At 39.7% G+C, this 25,874-nt stretch overlaps 1 protein-coding gene across 7 annotated transcripts in view; it reads right to left on the bottom strand.

Moving 5' to 3' along the window:
* Window positions 1-8,953: 8,953 nt before the first annotated feature.
* Window positions 8,954-25,874, bottom strand: part of OLA1 (Obg like ATPase 1) — a 90,857-nt gene continuing 73,936 nt past the window's right edge. For all 7 annotated transcript variants that reach the window (XM_081845753.1, XM_081845755.1, XM_081845754.1 and 4 more), the window contains 4 exons: window positions 17,834-17,974; window positions 17,056-17,152; window positions 15,023-15,145; window positions 8,954-9,489 (listed from right to left, as the gene is read on the bottom strand). In XM_081845753.1, coding sequence (XP_081701879.1) covers window positions 9,388-9,489; window positions 15,023-15,145; window positions 17,056-17,152; window positions 17,834-17,974 — 463 coding nt within the window. In that variant the 3' untranslated portion in view covers window positions 8,954-9,387. The remainder of the gene's footprint in view (window positions 9,490-15,022; window positions 15,146-17,055; window positions 17,153-17,833; window positions 17,975-25,874) is intronic.

The raw sequence follows: 25,874 nt of genomic DNA, 5'->3' as shown, positions 1-25,874 counted from the left end.
AACCGGGAAATCTTTATCATCTTAATCAAAGGATCTGCCACCCCGAGCTGGGTCTGTGTCTTGTCCCTTGGCCCTGGGCGACTCCTGTGTGCGAGAGGTTAAGGGTTTGTTAAAGCATATCGGTTTTGATTAAGTGTCACACATGGTGTAAAACAGCCTCTTTATCGTCGTAAGGGGAGGTTGGGAGGCCAGACAGTGCCTTTTTGTGAGCTTCTAATATAAATTAGATGTCTTAGGTAATGGGTGGTTTTCAAACAGGATTGATCTTCTTGTGGTCCAGGGAATGTAGGTGTGTTTGGTGGAATGTCACAAAAGCAAGATTCTTGGCACCTATACTAATAGGCTGGTTACCCCCTCCTTTTGGAGAAAAGACTTGAAATGTATCACATCGGAATCTCTCTTTCTCCCCTCCCCTTTTCTAACTTTTTCATTTTCTTGATGTAATGGGCAAAGGTCTATGTCTCCTTCACTCCTTTATTATTTCACTTCTTGTATCACTCAGTGAATCGTACAGCCACTCCATCGACACTTACAACTCCCCCAAACTTGCATGAACTTAAAGATGAAGCTATTACGAAGTAGGTTGTGTTATCTGCTTTTTAAAAATATCAATCTATATATTTCTATGTATTAAAAAACAAACAAACAACAAGACAGACCACAGCCCCCCGCTGTTCACCAAAACCAAATGATTTCCATCCAGTGAGAATCAGAACAGAAAGCGTAGAGATGGTAAGCGGTTAGAGATGCCTTGGAAATAATAACTCAATGACATCTCTAAAGGCATGAAATGCAAGCGTAATCTATATGGAGGAGGTATTCCACCTTGCTTTGTGCAGACAGTGGCCGTGGCTATAAGCATAAACTCAGCGGGAATCCACAGTTCAGAAACTTGACCCTAGGACCTGAGAAAAGAAGGTATGTGTTGAATAAATGTCTCTTTTATAACTTACCAATATGATACAGAGCACTGGGGGGGGGGAATGCTTTTCTATTTATGAGGGAGGAGGGGAAAGAACAAACAAAGGACATCTGCTCAAGAGTTGCAAACATGCCTGTGAATGAGAAATGTAAACATGCTCATTTGGAGCATGTGAATAGCTAACTTAACGGTGCAATCCTATGCATGTCTACTCAGAAGCAAGTCCCATTTAGTTCATGTGCCTTGCTTCACCTCCCTGGGTGTTTTGGCCTTGAATTCCGATAGGTCTCTTGCTTGCCTGGATAGTGTCTATCTAGAAACAACATAAAGGTAAAGGGACCCCTGACCATTAGGTCCAGTCGTGGCCGACTCTGGGGTTGCGGTGCTCATCTCGCTTTATTGGGCGAGGGAGCCGGCGTACAGCTTCTGGGTCATGTGGCCAGCATGACTAAGCCACTTCTGGTGAACCAGAGCAGCGCACAGAAACGCCGTTTACCTTCCCGCCGGACCGGTACCTATTTATCTACTTGCATTTTGACATGCTTTCAAACTGCTAGGTTGGCAGGAGCAGGGACAGAGCAATGGGAGCTCACCCCGTCGTAGGGGATTCGAACCGCCGACCTTCTGATCGGCAAGTCCTAGGCTCTGTGGTTTAACCCACAGCGTCACCCGTGTCCCTAGAAACAACATAAATGTAATCTAATGTAAAATATACATTAGGGGCTCCACCCACTTTTGCCTTTGGAACCACCCACCACTAAATATTGCCCAGAAGACAATGTAGCCCTTGGGCGGTGAAAAACGCTTCCCATTCCTGGTGCATAGGATTAAAGTCTGCTATAATTTGTCGTTTTGGATTTTCACTTGGTGCCCCTCTGCTTATTTTTTATTATTACGCCAGGGAGGGATGTCAGTTATTTCTGTTTGCCTTCTCTCCGTTAAAAGCCTAGCTCCCAAGTCCCCCTTCTTCAAACACGGTTGTGCTTTGAGAAAAATACGTGTCAGTAATAGCTGAAAATATAAGATGGTTTTGGGTGTACATGCAGGTTCCACCATCTGCTCACTCGTGCAAAAAATCAAGTTATCCGAACATAAAGAATTATGTCCAAACCTCACTTTACACACTGTAGATTCAGATATCCAAACAGCCAGAGTTTTCCCACTTCCTTGTTTGTGCTTTTGATGGTCTGCGGCAGCCATTTTCAGGCAGGAAACCATGGACAGAGGGAGGGGAGAGAGACTGGACAAATCGGGGAACAGGAGAGATCAGACAAATCAATTGTTCCTTTGTCTCTCTTTTGCCGATTGGCTGAAGCTATTTCAGGAAGAAACCATGGAGGGAGTGGGGGGGGGGGAGAGATCACAAGATTAGGAATGCTGTCATAGGACAATGGAAATTGCTAGCTTGTTATAATGCTCAGCTAGTAAGATAACCTGAGGATTTATTATTTTTAAGGATGGGGGGATGTGTTTGTTGTTTTTAAATGAACTGCAGCACATCAGAAATGAATAGATCTGCATATTTCAAAAACAAATTGCATATCCATTAACATTTCTCCAATGAAAATAGGGAATCCCATTCCATAATGATACTTTTACTATTTATATCCCACACATATTACTGGGTTGCCTCAGCCACTCTGGGCAGCTTCCAACATATATAAAAACATAATAAAACATTAAAAAAACCCCTTCTATATTCAGGATTGCCTTCAGACAGCTCAGGGCGGGGGTTAGAGAACTCCATCCCCTCCAACATTTCTCCAATGAAAATAGGGACATCCAAAGGAAAAGTGGGACATTCCGGGATCAAATCAGAAAACGGGACAACTTCTCTAAATCAGGGACGTCCCTGGAAAATAGGGACACTTGGAATATCTGAAATCGAACTGTTCATTTTTCCACCGTCGCATTGCAAAACAAAAGGATTTGGAATCGTCTCCCATTTTCCTTGTACGGAGTTCAACACTATATGGCAAAAAATGTATTATTTTACAAAATATGATTCTCTTACTATATCACAAGAGGGTAAAAGTTGGGTAGAGCTGTGGGGATCAGGCTGTAATCCAGAGATCCTGCAAGTAATCTAAACATAACAAAGGCATGATGTTGCACCTGCAAAAGAGGTGATCTAAGTAAAAATATTTTTTTCCTGTAGTTGTAAAATGCAATGCCTTGAGTGGCGGGCGCTAAAGAATTAACAGGGAAATGGCAGGCGTGACTGTCCACATTGGAAGGGTAGCACCTCTTTTTACAGATACAATTTGGCCTTTGGGTTTATGCTGGCACTGCTTTTAGAAGTAGCATGGGATTTATAACTCCAGCTTCACATTTCTTTTATAACTACATTTCTTTTTAAAGCTTAACACTGTTGCAGAAACTACTTCCACACACACAGGAAAACCAGAGGTGGCAAATACCTTGGCAGAGATTTTCCAGCTGTAACAGAAAGGAGCACCGTGGAATTCTCCAGAGTAGACGCTAGCTGCATTTACAGCTGTTTCACTTCTGTCGCTGTATGAATTCTAAGAGTTTGAAAAGGCTAGGAATCGCTCTCAGTCATGGTTGCTATGTGATTTGAAAACTACACCTGTGATTGTGCGATCTCCAGCCAGTCGGTGCTGTGGATTCCTTAGGAAGACACCTCTGGGGCATAATTATTTCATATTCTCCAATCCTATACATCTAGTTTTTCCACTCATGGCAGCTGAAGTGCCATTGCCCACATGTTCAATTCAGCTTTGAGAGAGCTGATGTCTTTATAATTTATTGATCAGCCAACCATGTATTACTTACAATTTTCAGGCACTGCCTTTGTTCTTGAGAGAGATTATAGTAGCAGTCACGTGGTCATCCTTAGCTTGACCCGAAAAGATTCTTTACCTCAGTGTGCTTTCTGATTTATCTCCTGCTGTGATAATATTACGATTCACTCATTTGAAGTCACTTTCGTACCTTAAACGGTCCTGTAAAACTCAACAGTACTGGAGATTAAAAACAAAACACAAACTAAACTAAACCATGGGAGTTTTTCTACGCTTTCCTGCTGGTTTGAGAAAGGGGGCAGGGGAAAAGAGACAAGAATGTATAATGTGTCTACATACTTGGATCCGCTGAGCAAAAAGGAAGATCGCCTCCAATTCAGTTTACCCTTCTTCACTCACACCTTCCAGATCCTTTGTTCAAAAGAGCATGAGACAGCTTTGTTAAGAACAGCCCCGACTTATAATAGCTGTTATTTTTGCTCTGAGCACCTATAGCTGATGAAGAAAATGGGCCTTAAAACTCTTAAATCAATATTTTGTTTCAAGAAAATATATTATTCCACTGCGTGTTTCTCATGCAACTTTTCAAGTGTGCAATGCTTGGGGATTTTGTGTTCTTCAGTGAAAGGTGCAGTGATCTCTACTGCTAGAAATTGATGCAAAGGAATGGGAGAGTCAGGGTGGGAGTATTTCCAGGGGACCAATGAAGCACTAGAATACTCCCAAATCCTGCTTCCCAAGCTTGTTGAAGGATGTCAAACTCAGCATATACAGTGGTACCTCGGTTTACGAATTTAATCCGTTCCGGAAGTCCGTTCTTCAACCAAAACTGTTCTTAAACCGAGGTACGCTTTCCCTAATGAGGCCTCCCGCCCCCGGTGCCCTGCCACCATTGAGATTCCGTTCTTAGACCGAGGTAAAGTTCTCAAACCAAGACACTATTTCCGGTTTTGCAGAGTTTGTAAACTAAATCATTCTTAAACCGGACTGTTCTTAAACAGAGATGTCACGGTAATGCAAATTTATGAAAGCTTTCATGTCACATCCTCTCAGACGCTATATAAAAATAAAAGCTCTTTTGTAGGTCTTAAAAGTGTGATAAATCACAGCTAGAGTAACTAGATCTTCTCTGGTTTATGTGCTGTCCAGTTAAGTTTGGGGGCTTAAGTTGTTATCTTAGATGACTAGTGCTGGACTGGACATGCAAGTATTCCATTAAAGCAGGGGTAGAGAACCCTTTTCAGCCTTCAAGTGCAATCTTCTGGGGCCCACATGCCAGGGGCGTGGAACAAGAGGCGCCACGACAGATGCAACTCTCAGCTCTGTAGACTACAGAGTCACAGATTTCTGCAGACACTTGCACACATCTTGTCAGCCAGGGAAGCTGAAGACACGACCAGAGTTCAAGGATGCATTTCACCAGGGCAAAAGCACACAAAGGTGTGAACAGGGCTGTTCAGGGGGCATGGCTGAGAAGAATACTGAGGATCAAACAGAGGTCTGGAGGGTCCTATTTCCCCACATTTAAAAATACAACACGAGAACGGGGCCTTCTCTGCAGTGGCTCCCTGTCTGTGGAATGCTCTCCCCAGGGAAGTTCACTGGCACCTTCATTATACACCTTTAGATGCCAGGCAAAACGGTTCCTTTTTAACCAGGCCTGTGTTTGATCTTATTGACATCCAAAACCCTTTTAGAATGTGGTTCGTTTTTGGGGAGGGGACGTTATTGGGTTATTGTTTTTGGTTTGATTTTATATGATGTGGTTTTGTTTGTGAACCGCCCTGAGGCCTCCGGGTATAGGGCGGTGTATAAATTGAATTATTATTATTAATAATAATAATACATAGTCTATATCAATATGCTAAAATCTAGGAAAGAGGAAAACCACATGTGGTTTCTGAGGAATCTTGCAATCTTTCATCTCATAGTCTTCATATCAGAAAGGGTACAAAGGCCTGCAGGTTTTCAGCTTAGAATCATAGCTTTGTAAAGTTGGAAGGGACCCTGAGGATTGTTTAGTTACACCCCCTGCAATGCAGGAATCTCAATTAAAGCATCCATCATGACAGAATAGAATATAGGTGGGATCCGTGATTTCAGCTTTAGCCGCTGCTTAACTAAACCACAGCTGATACAAGTCATTCAGCACCATCAGACTCAAAGTGTATGGAATAGTGGAATAGTTCTCTTTAAATCACTAATGTTGACCGTTTCCCACTGACATTGGCCGCTCACCCTCCTAGCCTCTGAACAAATCTGTGCCTGGCAACCTGCTTTTGTAAGCTGAATATTCACCACGAATGCAAACAGCAGTTTGGCTAGAGACAAGTTAATTCTGTAGGGTCAAAAGACTTCAGTGAGAGTTGCGTTGAAACTGTGGCAATACGAGAGCCTTGTTTTGCATCCTTGCAAAATGTTTCTTTTCATATTATGTTGGATTCTTGTATCAATGAGGATGCTCAAGCTGTGATGCCTTAAATGAGCTCCCTTCAAAGCTATAATAATACGGTCATGATTGCCCGGCAATTTCTGCTATGGGCAAAAGCCTTACCTGCTGAGAGCTGAGTGCCTTCTGCACTTTGCCTTAGCCCTGGCAGCTCAGGCAGAAAGAGCCATGAGACGGGAACCTGCTGGATAGCTTTTGCCACATGACTCTAGGCCACAGACTGGACATTAAAAGCTATCTCAGCTATATTTCTTCTTTTCTTCTGGAAGTTTTATTATAGGAAACCACAGCAGAACTTATATAAAACTTGTATCACAAAGCCTTCTGTATTTGTCAGCAATATTAACAACTACCAGGTCATTGGGGCTGTTAAAATTACTTTCATGGGAGAAATACTCCTTTTCTTTAGATGTACTACTTACCCACAGCTATTATTGCTATTAGTGACTGCTTAGAACATACCTTTGTGCATTTTAAACTTTGGAAATACTGATTCTATGATCCTATGTTTTTGTTCGTAAGCCTGTTTGGTATTTGGAAGAATAAATTTAACGAGGAGGGCACCCATCTCTGTACTGAATGAGGATGAAATGGAATTGCTACTTTGGGTTTATCTCAAGCCGCCCAGAGTGGCTGGGGAAACCCAACCAGATGGGGGGGGGGTATAAATAATAAATTATTATTATTTCTTAAGAAGATTGACTGTTTGGCTCCTGCACCAGGTAGGTCTCATTTCCAGTTCTCGAGTTACAAAAGATCAGGGGCAGGGAGAAAGAAATGGTTAGGGGTGAAAGCATCCCATCCCAAGAGGCAGATCTTGGGAATGGATAACACATCTTGCCTGTGATGGCAGAAAGCTACATTCTTGGGAAATGGACCCGGGGGCTGGTTACATTCCTCCAAGGCAACAAAGAACAGAGTATCTGGCCTGGGTAATAATAATAATAATAATAATAATAATAATAATAATAATAATTCTTTGTCCATCTGACTGGGTTGCCCCAGCCACTCTGGGCAGCTCTCAACAAAACCACAATACAGCATCAAACACTAAAAACTTTCCTAAACAGTGCTGCTTTCAGATGTCTTTTAAAAATCACATACAGTGGTACCTTGGGTTACAGACGCTTCAGGTTACAGGTGCTTCAGGTTACAGACTCCACTAACCCAGAAATAGTACCTCGGGTTAAGACCTTTGCTTCAGAAAGAGAACAGAAATCGCACGGTGGTGGCACGGCGGCAGCGGGAGGCCCCATTAGCTAAAGTGGTGCTTCAGGTTAAGAACAGTTTCAGGTTAAGAACGGACCTCTGGAACGAATTCAGTTCTTAACCCGAGGTACCACTGTAGTTGTTTATCTGTCTGACAAATGCTGGGAGGGCATTCCACAGTGTGGGCACAACTACTGGAAAGGCCCTCTGCCTGGTTCTCTGTAACCTCACTTCTCACAATGAGAGAACCACCAGAAGGCCCTTGGTGCTGGATCTCTGTGTCCGGGCTGAACGATGGGGGTGGAGATGCACCTTCGGGTATACAGGGCCAAAGCCATTTAGGGCTTTAAAGCTCAGTACCAACACTTTGAATTGTGCTCAGAAACGTACTGATGTTCTTACCTGAACCAAGAGAGTAGACAATGTGGCAATAGCACCATAGAGCCCATTTCAGCTCATAATGTTCACTGCAGCATATACACTTTTATATTTATTTTTTAAGGAGAGGGAAAAAAATCAGACCTGTATCATGCTTTGTAAGAGAGCATGTTGGTTAAAAATAAATAAATCTGAAAATACTGTTCTTTGGAAATCTGTTAGGATTTCTAACTCTTAAGTGTGATCTTTTCCCTTTTTTATATAAACTGCTATTTCTTCACCACAGTGACAAAAAAGATACCATCTGTATGACACACACAGATTTCCTGTATCAAATGCCACTCAGGCACAGTTGCCAATATTTTACAATAGGTAGCTTTATGGCATAATGGACTTTGATCTAGAGTCTGGTCTGCTGCAAAGAGAAGCCTAAATGAACGCTGCTAGAATAACAAGAGCAGGCTGGGTGCTTGTGACATCACTAGTGTTTCCTATACACAAATATGTGGGTCTTTATGGAAACATTTCTTCCAGGCTGAATACCTGCAGACGTATGACTTGAGAAATTTCTGTATGTCTTGAGAATTTTTTCTTTATATCCCCTTGGGGCCTGATTAAAATTTTTACTCCAATGTTTTCCCCCAAGTTATCTAAATGAACTGCAGTACTTCCAGAGGCTGAAAGGAACACACAGTTAAAACTTTTGCAGCCCATTCAGCAATTCATTCTTCTACAACTCATAGATGACGACTTGACTACAGTTTCAGCATGGCACCAGAAATACAAAACCAGGAAAGCAATGCAGACTCTTCCTTTTCAGTCCTGCTTCTCAAAGGGGAACACATTAAAGCGCTACAATCTGACTATTTTCAAAGAAAGCCATGCTCAAAATATTGTTGCTCAAGTGCTGAAAGTATATGATTTCAGCACACAATCTTTGCCCTCTCTCAAAATCACTTAAACTGTGTATCTTTTTATCGTATTAGCCACCCACTTGAAGGTAGTCGCAATCTGCAAATGCATTAACTTTTCTGAGACAAATCATTGGCATCCTAATCATCTGATTCCAATGAAAGGCTCCCTCTTAAGACACAATTGCAGCTGCCCCACACTGACAGTTACTGTTTCATACACATCCCTTAAAATTCTGTAATCAGCATTCGCCAGGCGCCATATCACATTCAGCACACCACATTCAGTCAATACAGACATCCCCAAACACACAGAGGCTGGTTTTGTCAAATGTTTTATTGAGTGTAGACATCTGGAGTACTGTAAAACATGCATTATCTGTAGATTCAAAAAGGAGCAAGCCATATTGTCCTCACTGTCAAACATGTCAGGCTTGGCATATATGATGGAGATTAATGAAGTATCATGAGAGTAATATGGTTCCTGAAAAGCTCCTGCAATTTGGAGTAGTCTTAATCATTTGAAATGCAGAGCTGTTCACATTTAAGTGAACTTGTACATTCACTGGAGGTGTCATAATTCAACTCAAAACAAACACAAGGGGTTTCATTTGTGGGGGTTATTTGTCCTTATGTATACAGATTTTTTATTTTATTTTTTGTCTTCAAGATATCCCTATCTAAATTTAAAAAAAACCCATATGCTTTTTAAAGTAACAGAGTTTAATTTTGAGTAATGAACAGATCTGATATTCATTTCTTCTTAGGCTGTTGAGGTGTGTTAAATTTAAAGAAGATAACATCTCCATCTTCAACTATGTAATTTCTGCCTTGCTGTCTGTATTTCCCAGCAGCCTAGGAAAGATAGAAGAATAGATTACTGCATTAAAATGATGCAAGTATTTAAAAAACCACTATTTTGAAATGCAGTGCGTATTTTGAATAAAATACTATCCGCTCAGAAAAACATTTGGTAGCTGCAAACTTGTTGACTTGGGCAGAATTTGATTGACAAATATATAATCACAATTTATTCCTCACTGCTGATAGTGAAAACAACATTGCTTTGAGATTTTCTCATGTAATGTCAATTGAGTATTTGATTTGGGTCCCTCAAAACAACAGCAAGGTGTTATTTTATTTTATATTAAAATAAACAAAGCTAACAGAAGGTATTTTTAAATCCTCCCTACCTCCTCCTTAAAAAAAAAATATTCTCAGTTTTCTTGATAAACAGAAGAGCCAGCACTTTAAGAGTTATTTTCAATCAACAAGAGTAAATATGTCTTGACTAAATTGGTTAGGGAAATATATTTCTCTTCCCCTCTGTCAATGAAGCAGCGTGCAATTTGAAAACAGCCAATCCCCTTCTTTCCCCAAGGAAAAGGAGTGATGGGGAAACATCATTGGATCCAAAGAACTATGAGTGGAAGGAGAACTCTTCTGTGTTCTCTTGTGCTAAAATGAATGGGAGACATATTGCAAATACTATTTCCCAAATATTGCGGATGCATTATTGAATAAGAAACAGTGTATAATAATAAAAAAAGGTTCTTGTGAAGACACTCAAACCATAAATAGGTTTTGAGAATGAACATACACTGTTTTACATAGTCGAAAGGTACCTTGGGAGCTAATACAATATCACTTTCAGTTCTCCTACTCTATGACAGAGAGGAAACAACTTACTGGGCCCTGTGATTCCTACAGCATGCTGAGAGGGGAGCATCAAATGAGGAACAGGCAAGGTGAGGACTCAACAAAGGAAGTAGCTTGGTTGGGGCAGATAATAAATTAGCATTTATTATATCTCCTGGAAACAACCCAACTTAAAAAATGGAAGAGCAGAATAAGCATCTTAATGTGATGTTGTTAAATACGTGTTGGGGGAAGTGTACCTGGGATCCAGTCTGTGTGCAAGTAATGGATTTTAAGGAAGCACGTGGGCCACGATCTACCTCGTGAGTTAGCATGGATCGGTTGTAATGCAACCAGAAGCAGATGAAAAGATTTGCATTGATAAATCCACACGGAGCCTGTCCACAAAACTAAATCACACACCTGCAATCAGTATTTCAGCGAATGAATTTATTATGCAGGACTGATTATTTTTTCCTCTATGACCTAAATCATTTTTGCAAACGATTCTAAGTACTGAAGGGAAAGTATGGACCATTGCAAATAAGGTAAAGAGGCAAAGGAAGTGAATATATATTTTTTTAAAAAAACTTTACAATTTAAAGGCAAAACTAGAAACAAGGCTTTCTTATCCAGCAGTTTCCAGAGGCAACTTTTATAACAATCTATTGGCAGGAATGTAAGTAATACAAGTTACAGGCAGACAAGAATAACTTTAAGACAAGTGTTCTGTGAAGCTAATGGCTTTTCAAAACAAGCTACTTCTTGTACTTCAGTGACAGGAATTATAGAGATCTATAAACTTGCTACTATTGTTCTCAATCTGACATTATGCCATACAGTGGTGCCCCGCAAGACAAACGCCTCGCAAGACGGAAAACCCGCTAGACAAAAGGGTTTTCCATTTTGGAGGCGCTTCACAAAACAAATTTCCCTATGGGCTTGCTTTGCAAGACGAAAATGTCTTGCGAGTTCCTGCGGGGTTTTTTCCCTTTCCCCCCCTTTTCCTAAGCCCTAAGCCGCTTATCAGCTGAATCGCTGATAAGCCGCTTAGCTGATCCGCTAAAAGCCGCTAAACCTCTAATAGCGCTAATCCGCTAAGCTGTCAATGGGCTTGCTTCGCAAGATGAAAAAACCGCTATACGAAGAGCCTCATGGAACGGATTAATTTCGTCTTGCGAGGCACCACTGTATTATACGTCCAACATGCTACATACAGGTTCTTGATTCGATACCCACTTACACGGGAGAAAGTCCCAGTGAACTCAGTGGAGCTTACTTTTTGAGTAGACCTGTACAGGACTGCACTGAGAAGCATCTCAGAAACAAGACATGACACCAGGCTTTCCCAACCTGGTGCCCTCTGGATACTGTTGGGACTACAAATTCCAAGATTCCTCACCATGCTGACTGGGACTGATGTGAGCTGCAATCCAACAACATTTGGAGAGCACCATATTGAGGAAGGACGCACTATTCTTTGAGCATTGGGTGCTGCAGTAGCTGCCTTTAACCCGTGACAGCACATTTATTACTACCAAATTAGTCCAAGTTCTAACTGTTTTAAGTTAATAGTCTTCTACACATTTGATAGATAACACAGGCACCGCAGTATTCTGACTGTGAAGACTACACCCATGCCAAAAGTCAGGAGTAATTACTGTATTTTTTGCCCTATAAGACTCACTTTTTCCTTCCTAAAAAGTAAGGGGAAATGTGTGTGCGTCTTATGGAGCAAATGCAGGCTGCGCAGCTATCCCAGAAGCCAGAACAGTAAGAGGGATTGCTGCTTTCACTGCGCAGCGATCCCTCTTGCTGTTCTGGCTTCTGAGATTCAGAATTTTTTTTTTCTTGTTTTCCTCCTCCAAAAACTAGGTGCATCTTGTGATCTGGTGCGTCTTACAGAGCGAAAAATACAGTAGTTTAATCAGTGACATGTAGAAAATGTTCTCTACAAATATAAGCTGTGGTCATGGTTAAAATTTAAGATTATACAATTCAACGCTTGCATCTGGTGGCCCGAGAGTTCCAATACATGGGCTTGCATGTGTGTGTTACAGCCTCATTTCACAAGCCGCCTTTTCCTATCCCTGAAACCATGTCAGGCAATGCAGAAGGGAAGTCCCGATCTCTCGCAGGGGTTGGCGACCGAGAGGCATATAAAAGTGTAAGGCTGGATCACTTGGCTTTCTTTATCTCATGCGTGTAACATCCTCATTCAGGTATAGAGCCCAAGGTTCCTCACTGTCTTGCTTCTGGGTTTGGCAACCCAGGAGAGCAGGAAGCACCCAGTTGGATGAGGCAAGAAGATTTTGTGGACTTCTGTAAGGTCTGGACTATCTGGCCAGGATGAGACATATCAGGCCATCGCTAGGCAAGGCTGTTTTGTTAATCCTTCCTCTCTTTCCTACGGGGTGAGAAGGAGGAGGATCTGAGAGAATTGGGGGTGGGGATGCTGAAACAGCAAACCACAACAGGACCTGCCGGCAGCCAACTTTAGATCCCACCAGTAAAACTAGCCGATGGCCAGGAAATTATTAGCTTTTCTGTTGTAGAGTGGCTTAATGTACAAGCATTCTTGGGATAAGCCTGTTTCGTTCAAAGTGTCTGTGTTCATTGCTTTCGCAAAGTGGGCATAGTCACTTTTAATGAAATACATTCTGACATATTAATACAAGTATTAAGTATTTTAGCTACCAGTTCACAATTAATTAAAAGTGGCTGTGTTCCTTTAAATTCCCCAGAGGCCATTTAATCCATTTTCATTGCTATCAGAAACACTGACTGGGAAAAAAAAATCAATACCCATTTGTGAGTCTTGAGTATGTATTAAACAAGACACGTCTAACCAGTTCATTTGCACTTGAAAGCAGCCATCTGTAGAAGCCAGCTTTGCCTAAGCAGATATGATTGCTAATAATGTGATATCCCTGTAGACTACAAAGCCCACACAGAGCTATTCAGTGTATAGTTCACAGCACTGGCATTAAATTAGTTATGCTGTACTGGTGTTAGACACACACAAAATAAACTTGAAAATCGATCAGATTCATAACATACAAAGCAACCAACAGCCATGACCACTGTTGTTTCAGCCAAATCTGGGAACTCCCAAAATCAGCTTTGATATATAAACAGAAATAAATAGTGGCCTGTATTGTCTACAATCACAATCTGTTCCAATGTAAAGCCTATGAATAGTGTAGCTTTCCCAAACATACACTCCTAGAGCTCTGCATTTTTGAAGTGTACCTTGTTAAAAATTACAGAGGTACTTTGCACGCTTATTTATTTAACTATTCGGCTTTCCAGCTTACAAATATTTCGAGATTTGCAGTTTTACAAGATTTCTTTAAGCAAGGCAAATTTATTTAATATTCAGATCAAAACACAGAAAAGTCTTCAGAGAATTTTAGGTGATCACAAGACACCTCCTACGAAATATTTTTCATATTTGTAACTAACAGTAATGTGTGCGCTTTGTATAATTTATTATTTGATATATGAATAAGCTTCCTGGCTTCAAAATAATGTGAGATTTATTTATGGCTGCATTTTACTTATTTGGCTAGAGCTTGATTTCACTTTTATAAGGTGGTTCGCGTGCCACAACAAACCAATTATAATGGGATTCCCCTCCCCCGCATCACATACACTTCCCGGGGTTCAAACAGACCTATTAAAACCCTGCTGCTCAGCACAATCTTCTTTAGTGACACTACTGAGAATAACCTACATTTCAAATTATGTTACTGCATACCTGAAAAGCTATCAAACAGAAGACAAAGAGATACAATCTTCTAAACCTTTTAATGCATTCTGAAATAATGCTTTGAATATTGCCAAATTTGAACTCTTTCCTTCTTTTTCACCATGCTAGCAAACATGATAGGAAAGCCCAAACGAGACCACCTTAAAAGACTGAAAATCTGAACCATATTGCAACAACAAAAATGTGGTTATTTAACTCCAGATTTAGTAAGATCTAAATCTGATTGTATCTGTTATTATCTGATAACAGCACAGTTATGGGCTGTTAGCAGGGCACAACTTTGGGCACCTAATCAGTTTCTGCCCTCTAGTGTTGTGAAAGAAGATGAAATTCCCCATCTTCATAAAGGTAAGGCATCATACAAACCATCTGTTAGAATAAGTGTTCCCTTCTCATTAATTTATGTGGCTACAATAAAGGAAATAATAATAAAGGAAACAATCAGGAAGTAACGTTCTCAGATGCTACAGTTAGAAGAAAATCTTGCAGCTCACTATACTTCAGAAATTACCTGCTTAATTACATGTTCAGGTGTTTTATTCAATCCACAAATAGGTTAACCATTTTAACAGAATAGATCATATCCCGTTCATGCTGTATATAAAATACATCCCTAAATGTTTGCCAAAGAACTATAGTTTTGTTACACCAAACAGATGTAACAGAACAGATACATATTATCTTTCTTTAACTGATCTAACAATGATCTAACAACTGCTATATATGCTAGCATTAACAAGTAGCATTAACAAGTGGTGCAGTTTGCAATGATAAAGTTAAAATGTTAGTATTATTGCCCAGTCTGAAACATCAAGTGTTATTGCTTGCTCTTTAATGTTTACATTTGTCCTAGTAACTGTCATACCATATTATGCCATATCTTTAACTGTATCTTAATTCTTGGCCAAAATGTAAACTGTATGTGCTCTATTTCCAATCAAGTCTTAAAATAAGAAAATTGTGTTAAGGGAAGCTCACCTTGACAGCTGATTCTGAACCTCCTTCTTTAAAATCTTCAAATTTCATTACTTCAGCCATAATGAATCCCTTTTCAAAATCAGTGTGAATCTTTCCTGCAGCCTGAGGAGCCTTCGTCCCTTTCTGTCAAAGAGAAAAACCAGGAGAAAATTAATTGTATTTAGGAAGATTGATTGTGCAAGAGAGATTTCTCTATTGTAATGTGCTTTCAAGATCTGCTGAAACTTAGTTACGTATCAGTTAAAACGTCAGGAATCCAAATAGCTAATTTTCAGCACTGGGCCACAGGCAGACACTTTGAGCAGAGATAAACAAACTGGTATTAAAAAAAGGCAGGCTTTGTTTCTTCCTAATGCATATCAACTGCTATATTGATTTTGGATACTGTGTAGGTTTTGCAGGAATTCAATCTTTACAGTGAAAGAGAAATAAACACGTTAAATAACTTTAAAAACTATACGGTCCCAGGTGTTAGTTCAAAATAAATGATTCTGATTATCTTAAAATTCTATAAAAACAATTTATTTACAGCATTGATCCAAAACATGGACATTGTCTAAGCATGAGAACACTGAAATAAAGTATATTAAAAATTAACATTTTAAAGTCATTAAATGGTATATTTAAAATGCGATGTAACAACTGAAACAATCCATAACCACCTATTTACATGCAAATAGCCCTGATATATTTAAATTATGAAGAATGCATTATAATTGCTTCATGTGTTAAACTACAAGGGCATCTATTCTATGCACACACAAGCATGGAAAGAAATTTGAGAAATAATGGTGACCTAAAGGCTGCTTAATAAACCATGTTAAAGTGCTAAGGAGTCTGACACTGTAAAGCATAGTTTTTACAATAAAAGATGTATTGGGTTAATATGGCTACCCACTGATGCTTACCTGACTAAATCTCTCAGCACATTAAATCAAAGATACTTACAATCAGTCTTAAGATAAACCAGCTTTCAGATTTCTAGCAAAGGAAAGGCATTTCTGCTACTCTGTGAGCAAGTGTCTTTGAACACATTATCCTGAGCTGTGTCAAAGTGCACCATCAAACTAAATACGCTTTTCTGTTTTTCAAAATGATTTAGCATGCTTCTTGTGAAGTATCTAAATATCTGCAGCATTATTTTAATTTAAAATTTACTGAAGTTGGTCAGGCCAAACCAAATTATTATAAAAAGATACAGAAACAGTACTAATAATATCCATCACATAGCAAACTCAAACTGAAGCAGAGGCATGTTAATGGACAAAATATTGCATTTACTATCTTGAAGAACTTATGTTTTCATTAGATCAAAAACAGAGTTTGTAGTAACATGCATCTGAAAAGAGAGCTACCCTCTATATTAAAATATATTTACATTAAAAAAGCAAACCATTATACAGCTCAGCTTTTACTGTCCTCGGGGAATAAATTAGCCACCCTGACAGTAATCAGTTTACATCAATATACATTTTTAAGGCATATGTAAAGACTTGATATGAACACATAAAACCATCAAAATAAACTACTCCTAAATATTCAAATCTGTATTCCCCCCCCCCAGCAGAACTGTGTACCCGCACAGAGTATAATCATGTTATATTGCTTTTATTGCTGAAAATGTAATCCGAGCAAAGCAAAAGGAGGAAAGAACCACCCGCAACCCAAACAAACTTAGCGAATACAAAATGAAAAGCAACATCAATTTCACTGCAGACAAACCCAGTCACACAGATTAAGCAAGCACAATACTGGTATGTCTTATCTCTGACCACAGGAGGAGGGTAGACAGATTCTACAGGATGAAGAAATTCAGACTATGTAATAGGCAGAATCAATTGTTACCTGCCTCAATCAATGCAGCTCCACTTTCACTGTTCAGCAGCTCACAAATAATTAAAGTTATCCTGGACAAAAACCTCATCTGTAATGACTAGCTAACCGCCACCATGACAAACTTCAAAGTCAGTGATATCAATCTGAATTCAATAGTGTGGAACTGGATATAGCTGATGAATAAGTATGAATCTTACCCTGATGGTCCATGCACGCACTTCATCGGGGCCTGCAGTGAAAAAGTATTCTAGTTGGAGTGCTGCATACCCAGCCTTAATGATCTTTGGTAAAGCACTAAAATAAAATGGAAACAAGGCCATTCAACTTATACACAAGAAAAAAACCTAAATGCCTCAACCATTCCATTTTGGGAGGGGGGAAAGAGACTATCCATTCGAAAGATTCTGAATCTTTCTTCTCATCTCTACTTTTAAGCATACCGATAATTGTAATAAGTGCATAATAAAAGCTCTCAGATGCTATTCTGAAATGGCAGCCATAGAAATCATACTTGATTTCTTCATAAATTTGGCAAAATGCAGAAAGGCAGCGTTTGGGTCTCCCGTTATTGGAGGACCCCAAGTCGCGAGAGCATTGTTATTTGACTAAAATTAAAACAGTGAAATAATTTATTGCTGTTATTCAGAGAAACTAACAGCGACATATTCTCTCTCTCCCCCCAACCCAGCCTCCTCCCTGTGGATGACCAGAGAGTTTTGGTGATCATTCCTTTTAAAAAATATACATAACTAATACCTATGGTATAATTAAAACACTGTACAGAGATGACAGATGACAGTTAAAAACTTAATTTAAAATAAATCTTTTCACTCTGTCTCATGGTAAAGAAAGGAGAAGATTCCCTCTTTATAATGGTAATTACTCTGTCATTTATTATTCTATCAGCGCAAGCAATTAAATTACTGCAAGGAAATAGTTGATAATAAAGTGTAGGGAAAATGAATGCTAATTAACCTTTGTGTCATGTTCTCTTCCAGATACTTCTGTTTCTCCTCAGCACTCATTTCTTGCAACTTGAGTTCCAAGGCCCCACTAAAAGGTATGACCAAGGCGCCTGGGTCATGCTTGTCCACCCACTCTTTAATTTTTATCAACCTGTAGACAAAAAAGGGCACAACATTATCTTGTAGTGCATGCATGACTGTACCACATTCATTATTATCAAGTAGCACATACATATTCATAAGAATTGCACGGTTTTATGATGCCATCTTTTTGTGTATTGCTTTCCAAGGTCAAGGCATTAACAGGCAGCAATTGCTTCAGGTGTACTCCATTAATATTTTACTGTTATCTGCTTTTATTCTCGCACATTATAATCTACATGGAACACGAACGGATTTTTAAACGGGCTCGAAATCTGCCTAGGGTTTGAAAGGGATCTCAAATGAAAGCTGCACATTCGAAAGACACTTTAGGTGTGCTCCAAGCGTTGTGTCTTGCGCTCAAAGAAGTAGGGCTATCCTAAGTAATCTCATTTGGTTACAATAAAAAAATAAAAAATCACACCAAAAAGAGCCTTAATTCCTTGCAGGCCTTCTTTTTATTACTGTTTCCAACTGCCTAGAGCAGCTACAATTTGGAACTGTAAAAATATCTGTGGACAACAGACCAGGCAATATCTGCATTCTGCCATGTGTATTGTATAGCTACAAATGCATTTAGGATCTTTTCCCCAGTACTACTACATCTCCACTAACTCTACAAGGCACATCCTCTTCACTGTACTACCCCATAACCTCTCCCACCCCTAAATATGCTTACAAATGTCATTTAGTAATAGATGAAACCAAGGCCTGTCTAGTCCAGCATCCTGTTCTCACAGTGGCCAACCAGATACTTAAAGAAAACCCCGCAAGGACTTGGAGGGCGACAGCGCTCTCCCCACTTGTGCTTCCCAGCAACTCCTATACAAAGGCATAGTGCTGGCTTTGACCTACAAAACCTTAAAACGGCTCAGGACCGCAAGACCTCAAGAATCGCCTCTCTCCATATGACCTACCAGGACCTTGAGCAAATTCTCTTAAGGTCCTTCTTCATGTGCCTCCTCTGCAAGAAGTCCAGAGGTCTGGCAACACGAGAACGGGCCTTCTCTGCAGTGGCTCCTCATTTGTGGAATGCTCTCCCCAGGGAGGTTCAGCTGACGCCTTCATTATACACCTTTAGGCGTCAGGCAAAAAGGTTCCTCTTTAACCGGGCCTATGGCTGATTGACATCCGGTGCCCTTTTTAAAATGTGTTGGGGAGGAGGGGGATTATTGGTTTTTGTTTTTGTTTCCATTGTGTATTTTGTGTCTTTATATTGCGATTTTATGTTGTGAACACACTAATAATGCAAGCAGCCTTCGATAATCAAAACAAAAAAAATTCCTTCCAGTAGCACCTTAAAGACCAACTAAGTCAGTTCTTGGTATGAGCTTTCGTGTGCATGCACACTTCTTCAGATGCACAGATACAAAGCCTTCGATAATGTCATCCTCCATAAATCACCTGTTAAAATCATCCAAGTTGGTGGTCATCGCTATTATCTTGTGGCAGGTTTCGTATGAAGAAATACATCCTTTCGCCTGTCCTGAATCCTCAGCTTCATTGCATGACCTCAGGTTCTAACATTTTGAGGGAGAAAAAACTGTCCACTTTCTCCACTCATGAACAATTTTATACATTTCTATCATGTCCGCCCTTCTTCTCCTCTTCTTCTAAACTAAAAAGCCCCCAAAGCATTTCCTCACGAGAGAGTTGCTCCAGCCCCTCGACCATTTCAGCTGCCCTTTCCTGCATCTTTTCCAACTCTGCAACATAATTTCTGAGTTGCAAAAAGTAGAACTGTACACAATATTTGAAGTGTGGTTGCACCATGAGATCTTAGTAACAGCATTAGGATACTGGCAGTTTAATTTTCATTTTATTTTCCCTACTGAACTTCCAACACAGAATTTGTCTTTTTCAAAGCTGCCATACACCTGGTCAACATTCTGAATAAACCATCCACCATCTTTTTTCTACTTAGTCACTGCGGTACCAGCAGCGCATGTGCCAGTTTTTGTAACGACCAACAATGGCAATGTTAGACTGCTTGAGCTCCCCACTACCACTACAAAACATTGCAGTGTAAAATGTTCCTGTTCAGAGTTCTTACCAGTTATAATCATGGCTTCTTCAACCATAATCCCCTCCTCAACCATTATTACTACTATTATTATTATTAGTAGTAGTAATTATTGAATTTATATACCGCCCTATACCCGGGCATCTTAGGGCAGTTCAGAGAATAATTAGTATTCTGCGCCAAGTGAACATTCTGTTCTCAATGGGCTGCTTTTGGGAGTGTTCCCCTCTTAGGCTTTATGTGCTAAACTAGCCCATTATTATTATTATTATTATTATTATTATTATTATTATTATCCACCCTATACCTGCAGGTCTCAGGGCGGTTCACAGGATAAGATCAGAATATAAAACCACAAAATACATAAAATAAAAACAACCCAGTAACACCCCCCCTGCACTTCAATATACAAAATACTTCATTATCTATGGTTACTGTCTTGCCAGATTAAACAGCAATAACCAGTATTAGTACAATAATGCATATATGGCAAAAGAAACAAATGGCAGTAATATTTGAGTGTAACATTGATGCTAAGTTGGTTCCGTGGAATAGATTAAAACCTTGGTGATGGGGGTAAGAAACACAACATTCCTCCACAAGCAAAAATGTCAGTGTGAAAATGGCGCTTGGTTATATACACAGACAAGATATTAGGATATCAAACAGATGGCACTCCAGCCCAACAGGAGGAAGCTGTGAGCAAACACATTTCCACTTGAAAACCTCCCTACCGCTTACGTATAAGGCTGCTAATGGAGCACGTTATGATCACCAGAGGTACAACCCGGTGCAGAACTCTATACATGCCCATCCTAAACAGTAAACTAGGTTCAGGCACAGCCTATCCCCTGACCTACTTGCCTATACAGTGGTGAACACAATTTCTGCATGCCATCTTCTAGGCTACCACTGGCCAATCTGGTGCTCTCTATAGGTTTTGGATGTTAACTCCATTTAGCCCCATGTGTCTAAAAAAACCCACAACCCTTTAGGGCACTAGGTTGGGAAGGCTGATCTAGGCTGTGGAGAGAGTAATGGGCATAACAGCCTCTTGTACCACTTGTGGTTTGCCTTGGACAATGTCCAAATCCTGCCAGAAAACAAGCAATCATCAGTGGCCAGCTTAGTAAAAATTAATAGCCAGTTGACTACAGAGGAAAACAGAAGGCTTGTTGGCCTTCAGAGACAACAGCAGAGACAACTGAGTCAGCACCCTGTAAATTAATTAATAGCTGCTAGTGGCCAAGCAGGACCCAGCGCAGGTACAGGGACATCAGAGGCCTGGAACGATGTTTCCAGCTGGTAAAAAGATTCACACTAGTAGGCTACAGGCCCAGGCACATTATACATCACTCCATTTTCCTGGTTATCAGTTAGCTGTGGGAAACAAGACTTTGTTCATCTCATGTTGCTGCTGAACTCCACAGAATTCACATTAGTGGACACAGGATGCTTGAAGCATAGTACACAATCAATTCGGATGTAATTTAAATGTAGTTGTCTGAGGATTAAGACTAGATATGTGAGGGTTGTAATATTGTGTATGTTACACACACTTTGAAATATAAGGAAGCAAGCCACATACAGGCCTGAAGCGAGTTTTATTTTGATTTTTAGACCTATTCATTTTCCAGCTCTGGACTATGGGTTTTATGCTATTTTGGTAACCTAGTTTGAAACTGTGGGCATACAAACCTTTAAATAATTCATGCAAATGTTAAATTAAATGAAACCAAAAGTTCATCAGTTCTCATTTGTCAAAGAAAACGGCAGGAGATCAGAGCTATTATAAGATTACGTGTACGGTGGACAAAGAATACAGAAGTTCCTTCAACAGTTTGCACACGTGTGTTACATAACACTGTCCTTTCGTTACTTGTGCAAATGCCCAGTCCATAGTTTTCAATGCTCTTTATATTGCATTGCTGCTTCCTCTCCAGAATATTGGAAGGACACAGTTTAGCACCAAAGACAGTTACTGAGTCATTGTTGGCATTTTAAGAATTTAACAGCAGCTTTATTTTATAGGTATGACAGCTTTGGTCTATAAAATAATTGGATAGCAAAAGTTCCCACACCTGCAATTTCATAACACCCCCTCACACGGCAATAGCCAGCCCATTCCAAGTCAAGGGTCTCACGATTCCTTTCCAGAAAGTTTGTTGTTCCCCCAGGACACTGTTTGCAGCTCTGCACAGTCTTCTTTGAGCAGCTGCCTGCACACTGTGGCGCTGCGGTGGGGAGAACTCACTGCTGAACGTGCACACGGGGAATGTGAAGAAAGCTTTGCATGGGCTAATGGCGATGCTGCAGGCCCCAACAAGGGGGTTAAGGGTGCGGGACAGCATGGTAAGAGGTCTATACTAACTTCTATAGAGCAGCTTTCATTTTAGTTCAACATGTGTGGGGCAGCAGAATTTTATCCCAAGCTACCAGATTGCCATTCTACTAAAAAAATTCCCTAATAATGTGCAGAGGTGTGCAAGCATTTATTTTGGGTTTGTATCAATGTGCTGTGTTTTTGGACTAATTGAGATAATGTACCATGTGACCACATCTAAAAGAAAGCACAAAACATAAAAGCAAAAAGCAGTTTTAATATATTTCTAAAATTCAATACGGGTTTTTGTTTTCTAAAAATGGTCATCATAACTCAAACTAAGAATGCTGTGGAACAAGATAAGAAATAATTACTTTGGCTAAAACACCAATTCCGAATAATAATAGTGCTACACTCATTTTAAGGGCTTTTCTGTCGAGTCCTTAGAGAGATTATTTGCATTCCTCAGGTATTCTATTGTACAATTCAGATGAATAAAGACTTACAAATCATTCCTCCACTGCCAGTGAGAGACTTTGATCCAGTGAATACACTATTGTACCTTAACTATAATTGGCAAAAAACCTGACAGTGTGTAGAGCATCACAAGCTTAATAACAAAGGAGAATATCTCAGAGTGTTGACAGATGATCTTCATAATGCAGAAGCAGAGCTGGTACATTTTAGCAATAAATGAGCATGGAGGTCTAAAGGTCTCTGAAGTGACTGACATCAGACCTGCCACTAGCTCAGTACACAAATAGGGTACTGCATCATCCTGTAAAGACAGGTTCTTTGCTTGCACATCTCACTTTTGTGACTTTCAGTGTAAAATAAAAAATAGTTTAAAAGATGCATTACAGAATACTCAAAACATTAATATAAACTAATGAAACTAAAATGGAAGGTGGCTGTCTCTAAGCAGCAATCTCTTATGTTTAGGTCAACAAAACCACCATTGTAAAGGATACTTATCCAAAGCTATGTTGATATCAAACAACACCAACATATCACCACTCTTAAGTGTAGTGTAGTCAATTGGATAGTCAAACAAGCAAAAAACTGGATAGTCAAACAGGTATTCCGTTCCATCGTATCTACTCCAGAAACCAGTTTTGGGTTTATCTAATAAGAATGACTAAATAAATAAATAATTATTATCTAATAATAATAACTAAAAGGATTCATTGCCCAACATCATTCTTTGCACTATAAAAGAGAGCATAGCTATCGGTCAGAGAGAAGGCAAAGGGCATTTAGTTTTCCATGTATGCTAGTGAAGCATCACTTGTCCTGGATTGCAAGACTTGAGCCTATCCATTTGCCAGAGTGAACTTCTAGCTCTTTGGCTCCACATACCAACCCAAAAAATCTGTCTACCAAACTTCATGTAAAAATGCTAACACCAACTCCATAATCAACTCACTTCTGCAGACACAGCTATATTATTTACTTTTCCAGATAAATACAGCAGTTTGAATAAAAAAGGTTCTGGAAAATGCAGATAATGTAGACTTAAGAGGTCTCTTCTCACGCCTAAAGAATGTCAAGTTTTTTCTTTCTCTCTCTCTCGCTCTCTTTTTTTTTCTAGGTTCTTCTTTGAGGTGCTTCAGTCTTTGCCTCCCTGCACAGCTGCTTTGAAGTACAGGACAAGGCAGTGCAAAATGGGGCTTTTTGAGGTTTTATGGCTTGGCACTTGAATGCTTTCAGCCACACCCAGTTCCAGACTCCTACTTCCACAATCATAAATAAAAATGTCAGAAGTAAACGAAAATAGGAAACTATGATTCCTGATGTGCTCCTAAAGTGTTTAGAAATGAACTGGGATTTGATTGTAAAAGATGAGTTAAAACCTAGAATAAACTGGTTCTGAACCACTCAAAACTCCTCAAAACCTTGAGTGTGCAGGGAAGCCGTGCATGTCTAGTGACATCATCAGACAGTGCCTTGTCTCACCTGCTTTTTCTGGAGTTGAGCCAGAACATATTTGCATGTCCACCCCAATCAGAACCCAGAAATCTGGCCAAAAATTCCATTAAGGTAGAATTTCGCAGCATTTCTAGAAGTGTTTAGAATTAATTTTTTTAGTTTTTGTCCCATTGGCTAAGCTGCATGAGACACCCAAGAGGCCATTTTGCTCATTTACATTCACTTAATGAGTGGAAGAGATACAGGACAGAAGGTAAGAGTACGATCCTTAAAAGGAGGAAAGATATATTTAATATTTGCTCAAAGGCAATCCCATAAACTGAAGCTTAATTCCTGAACAGAGTCAGTTAATGATTTTGACACATTTTCACCTATACAAATCAAATCATCCTCAAAGCCACGCCAAAGAAGAGAAACCATTGGCTTTGGAACAAGGCACAATGAAGTAAAATACATTATGACTACTAGATATCTGTCAGAAACTGAAAATGGATTTTCTTGCTGCACTTCTGCAGATCTCATGAAAACACACACAAAACAGTAAAAAGCAAAGACTGGAAAGCTCTAGTCTTTGCTGCTTTTCTGCTTCATAAGGATCAAGGACAGTAAGCAGATAATTATACCATTTAGGAATCTTCTGTACTTGTGCGAGTTTCAAAGTTATGAAGTAAACATTGAAAACCTGTCTCTTCAGAGCAAAGCCTTAAATGTATAATTTCAAAACATTTAATTTTTAAATTTAATTATGCTGCTTCAATATTTCAACAGAAATCTGGAAATAGTTTGCATTGGGGATAATGGCATGAGAAAATGAGAAGCAAAGGGTTTTAACATGGCTGCCTAATACTTATTTACACATGCAAACACTGGTGTTTGGACAGACTCAGAAGGTATCTTAAAGGTTGTACTGATTATGCATTTTTATTTATTGTAAACCATTTTGAGAACTCCAGAAGGTAAGCAGTGTGTAAATGCAAATAATCATCATAGTATTTCTGAGTGTTCTTCAAAGGCTGCCCCATGTGAAGTACTTCACAGTAGTCCATTTTCATCTTAGACCTTCCTGATTCAGGATTTCCCCCATTCCCTGATGCAGTGAGCCTCCATATTGTCTGTTTGAAAAGGGGTGTAAGATTTGACAATTCCACAAAATATGGAGCTGTGTTTTGGGGATAGAATATATATAAGCTGCTAGGATTCTATCTAGCATGTAGATCTTTTAAAGCCCTATGGGCCACACCCTGACATAATGCTATCCTCAGTCTCAGATGCAATGGCTTGAAAATTAGCCCACTTGCCAAATCCAGCTTCTAGTTGATACACAAGTTTAATAGTGTACACCCAGCAAATCTCCCAAGAATAAAAGTAGGTGGCCACTGAACAACCCAATGGATTCCTTCACTGTATTTCTTCGAAGGTCAGCAATTAAAGTCATGTAGAAGCAACATAAACAGGCTGCCCTGGCAGCAAAGCAAAGACTGTGTTATTATAGACATGTTCTTTAGTGATAATGGATTGTATCCAAAGCAACGCTAAGTAACTTGTTCTGTTAGCAGAAGGATTTACACTCTCCTCTCTCCTCCCCCAGTGGCCCTTAAATCTGTTCCCACATCCCTCCAAAGCAGATTGGGGAAG

Source organism: Podarcis erhardii, assembly GCF_964252035.2.
Source record: "Podarcis erhardii genome assembly, chromosome: 1".
Lineage (NCBI taxonomy): Eukaryota > Metazoa > Chordata > Lepidosauria > Squamata > Lacertidae > Podarcis > Podarcis erhardii.
This window is presented reverse-complemented; position numbering and strand designations above follow the sequence as displayed.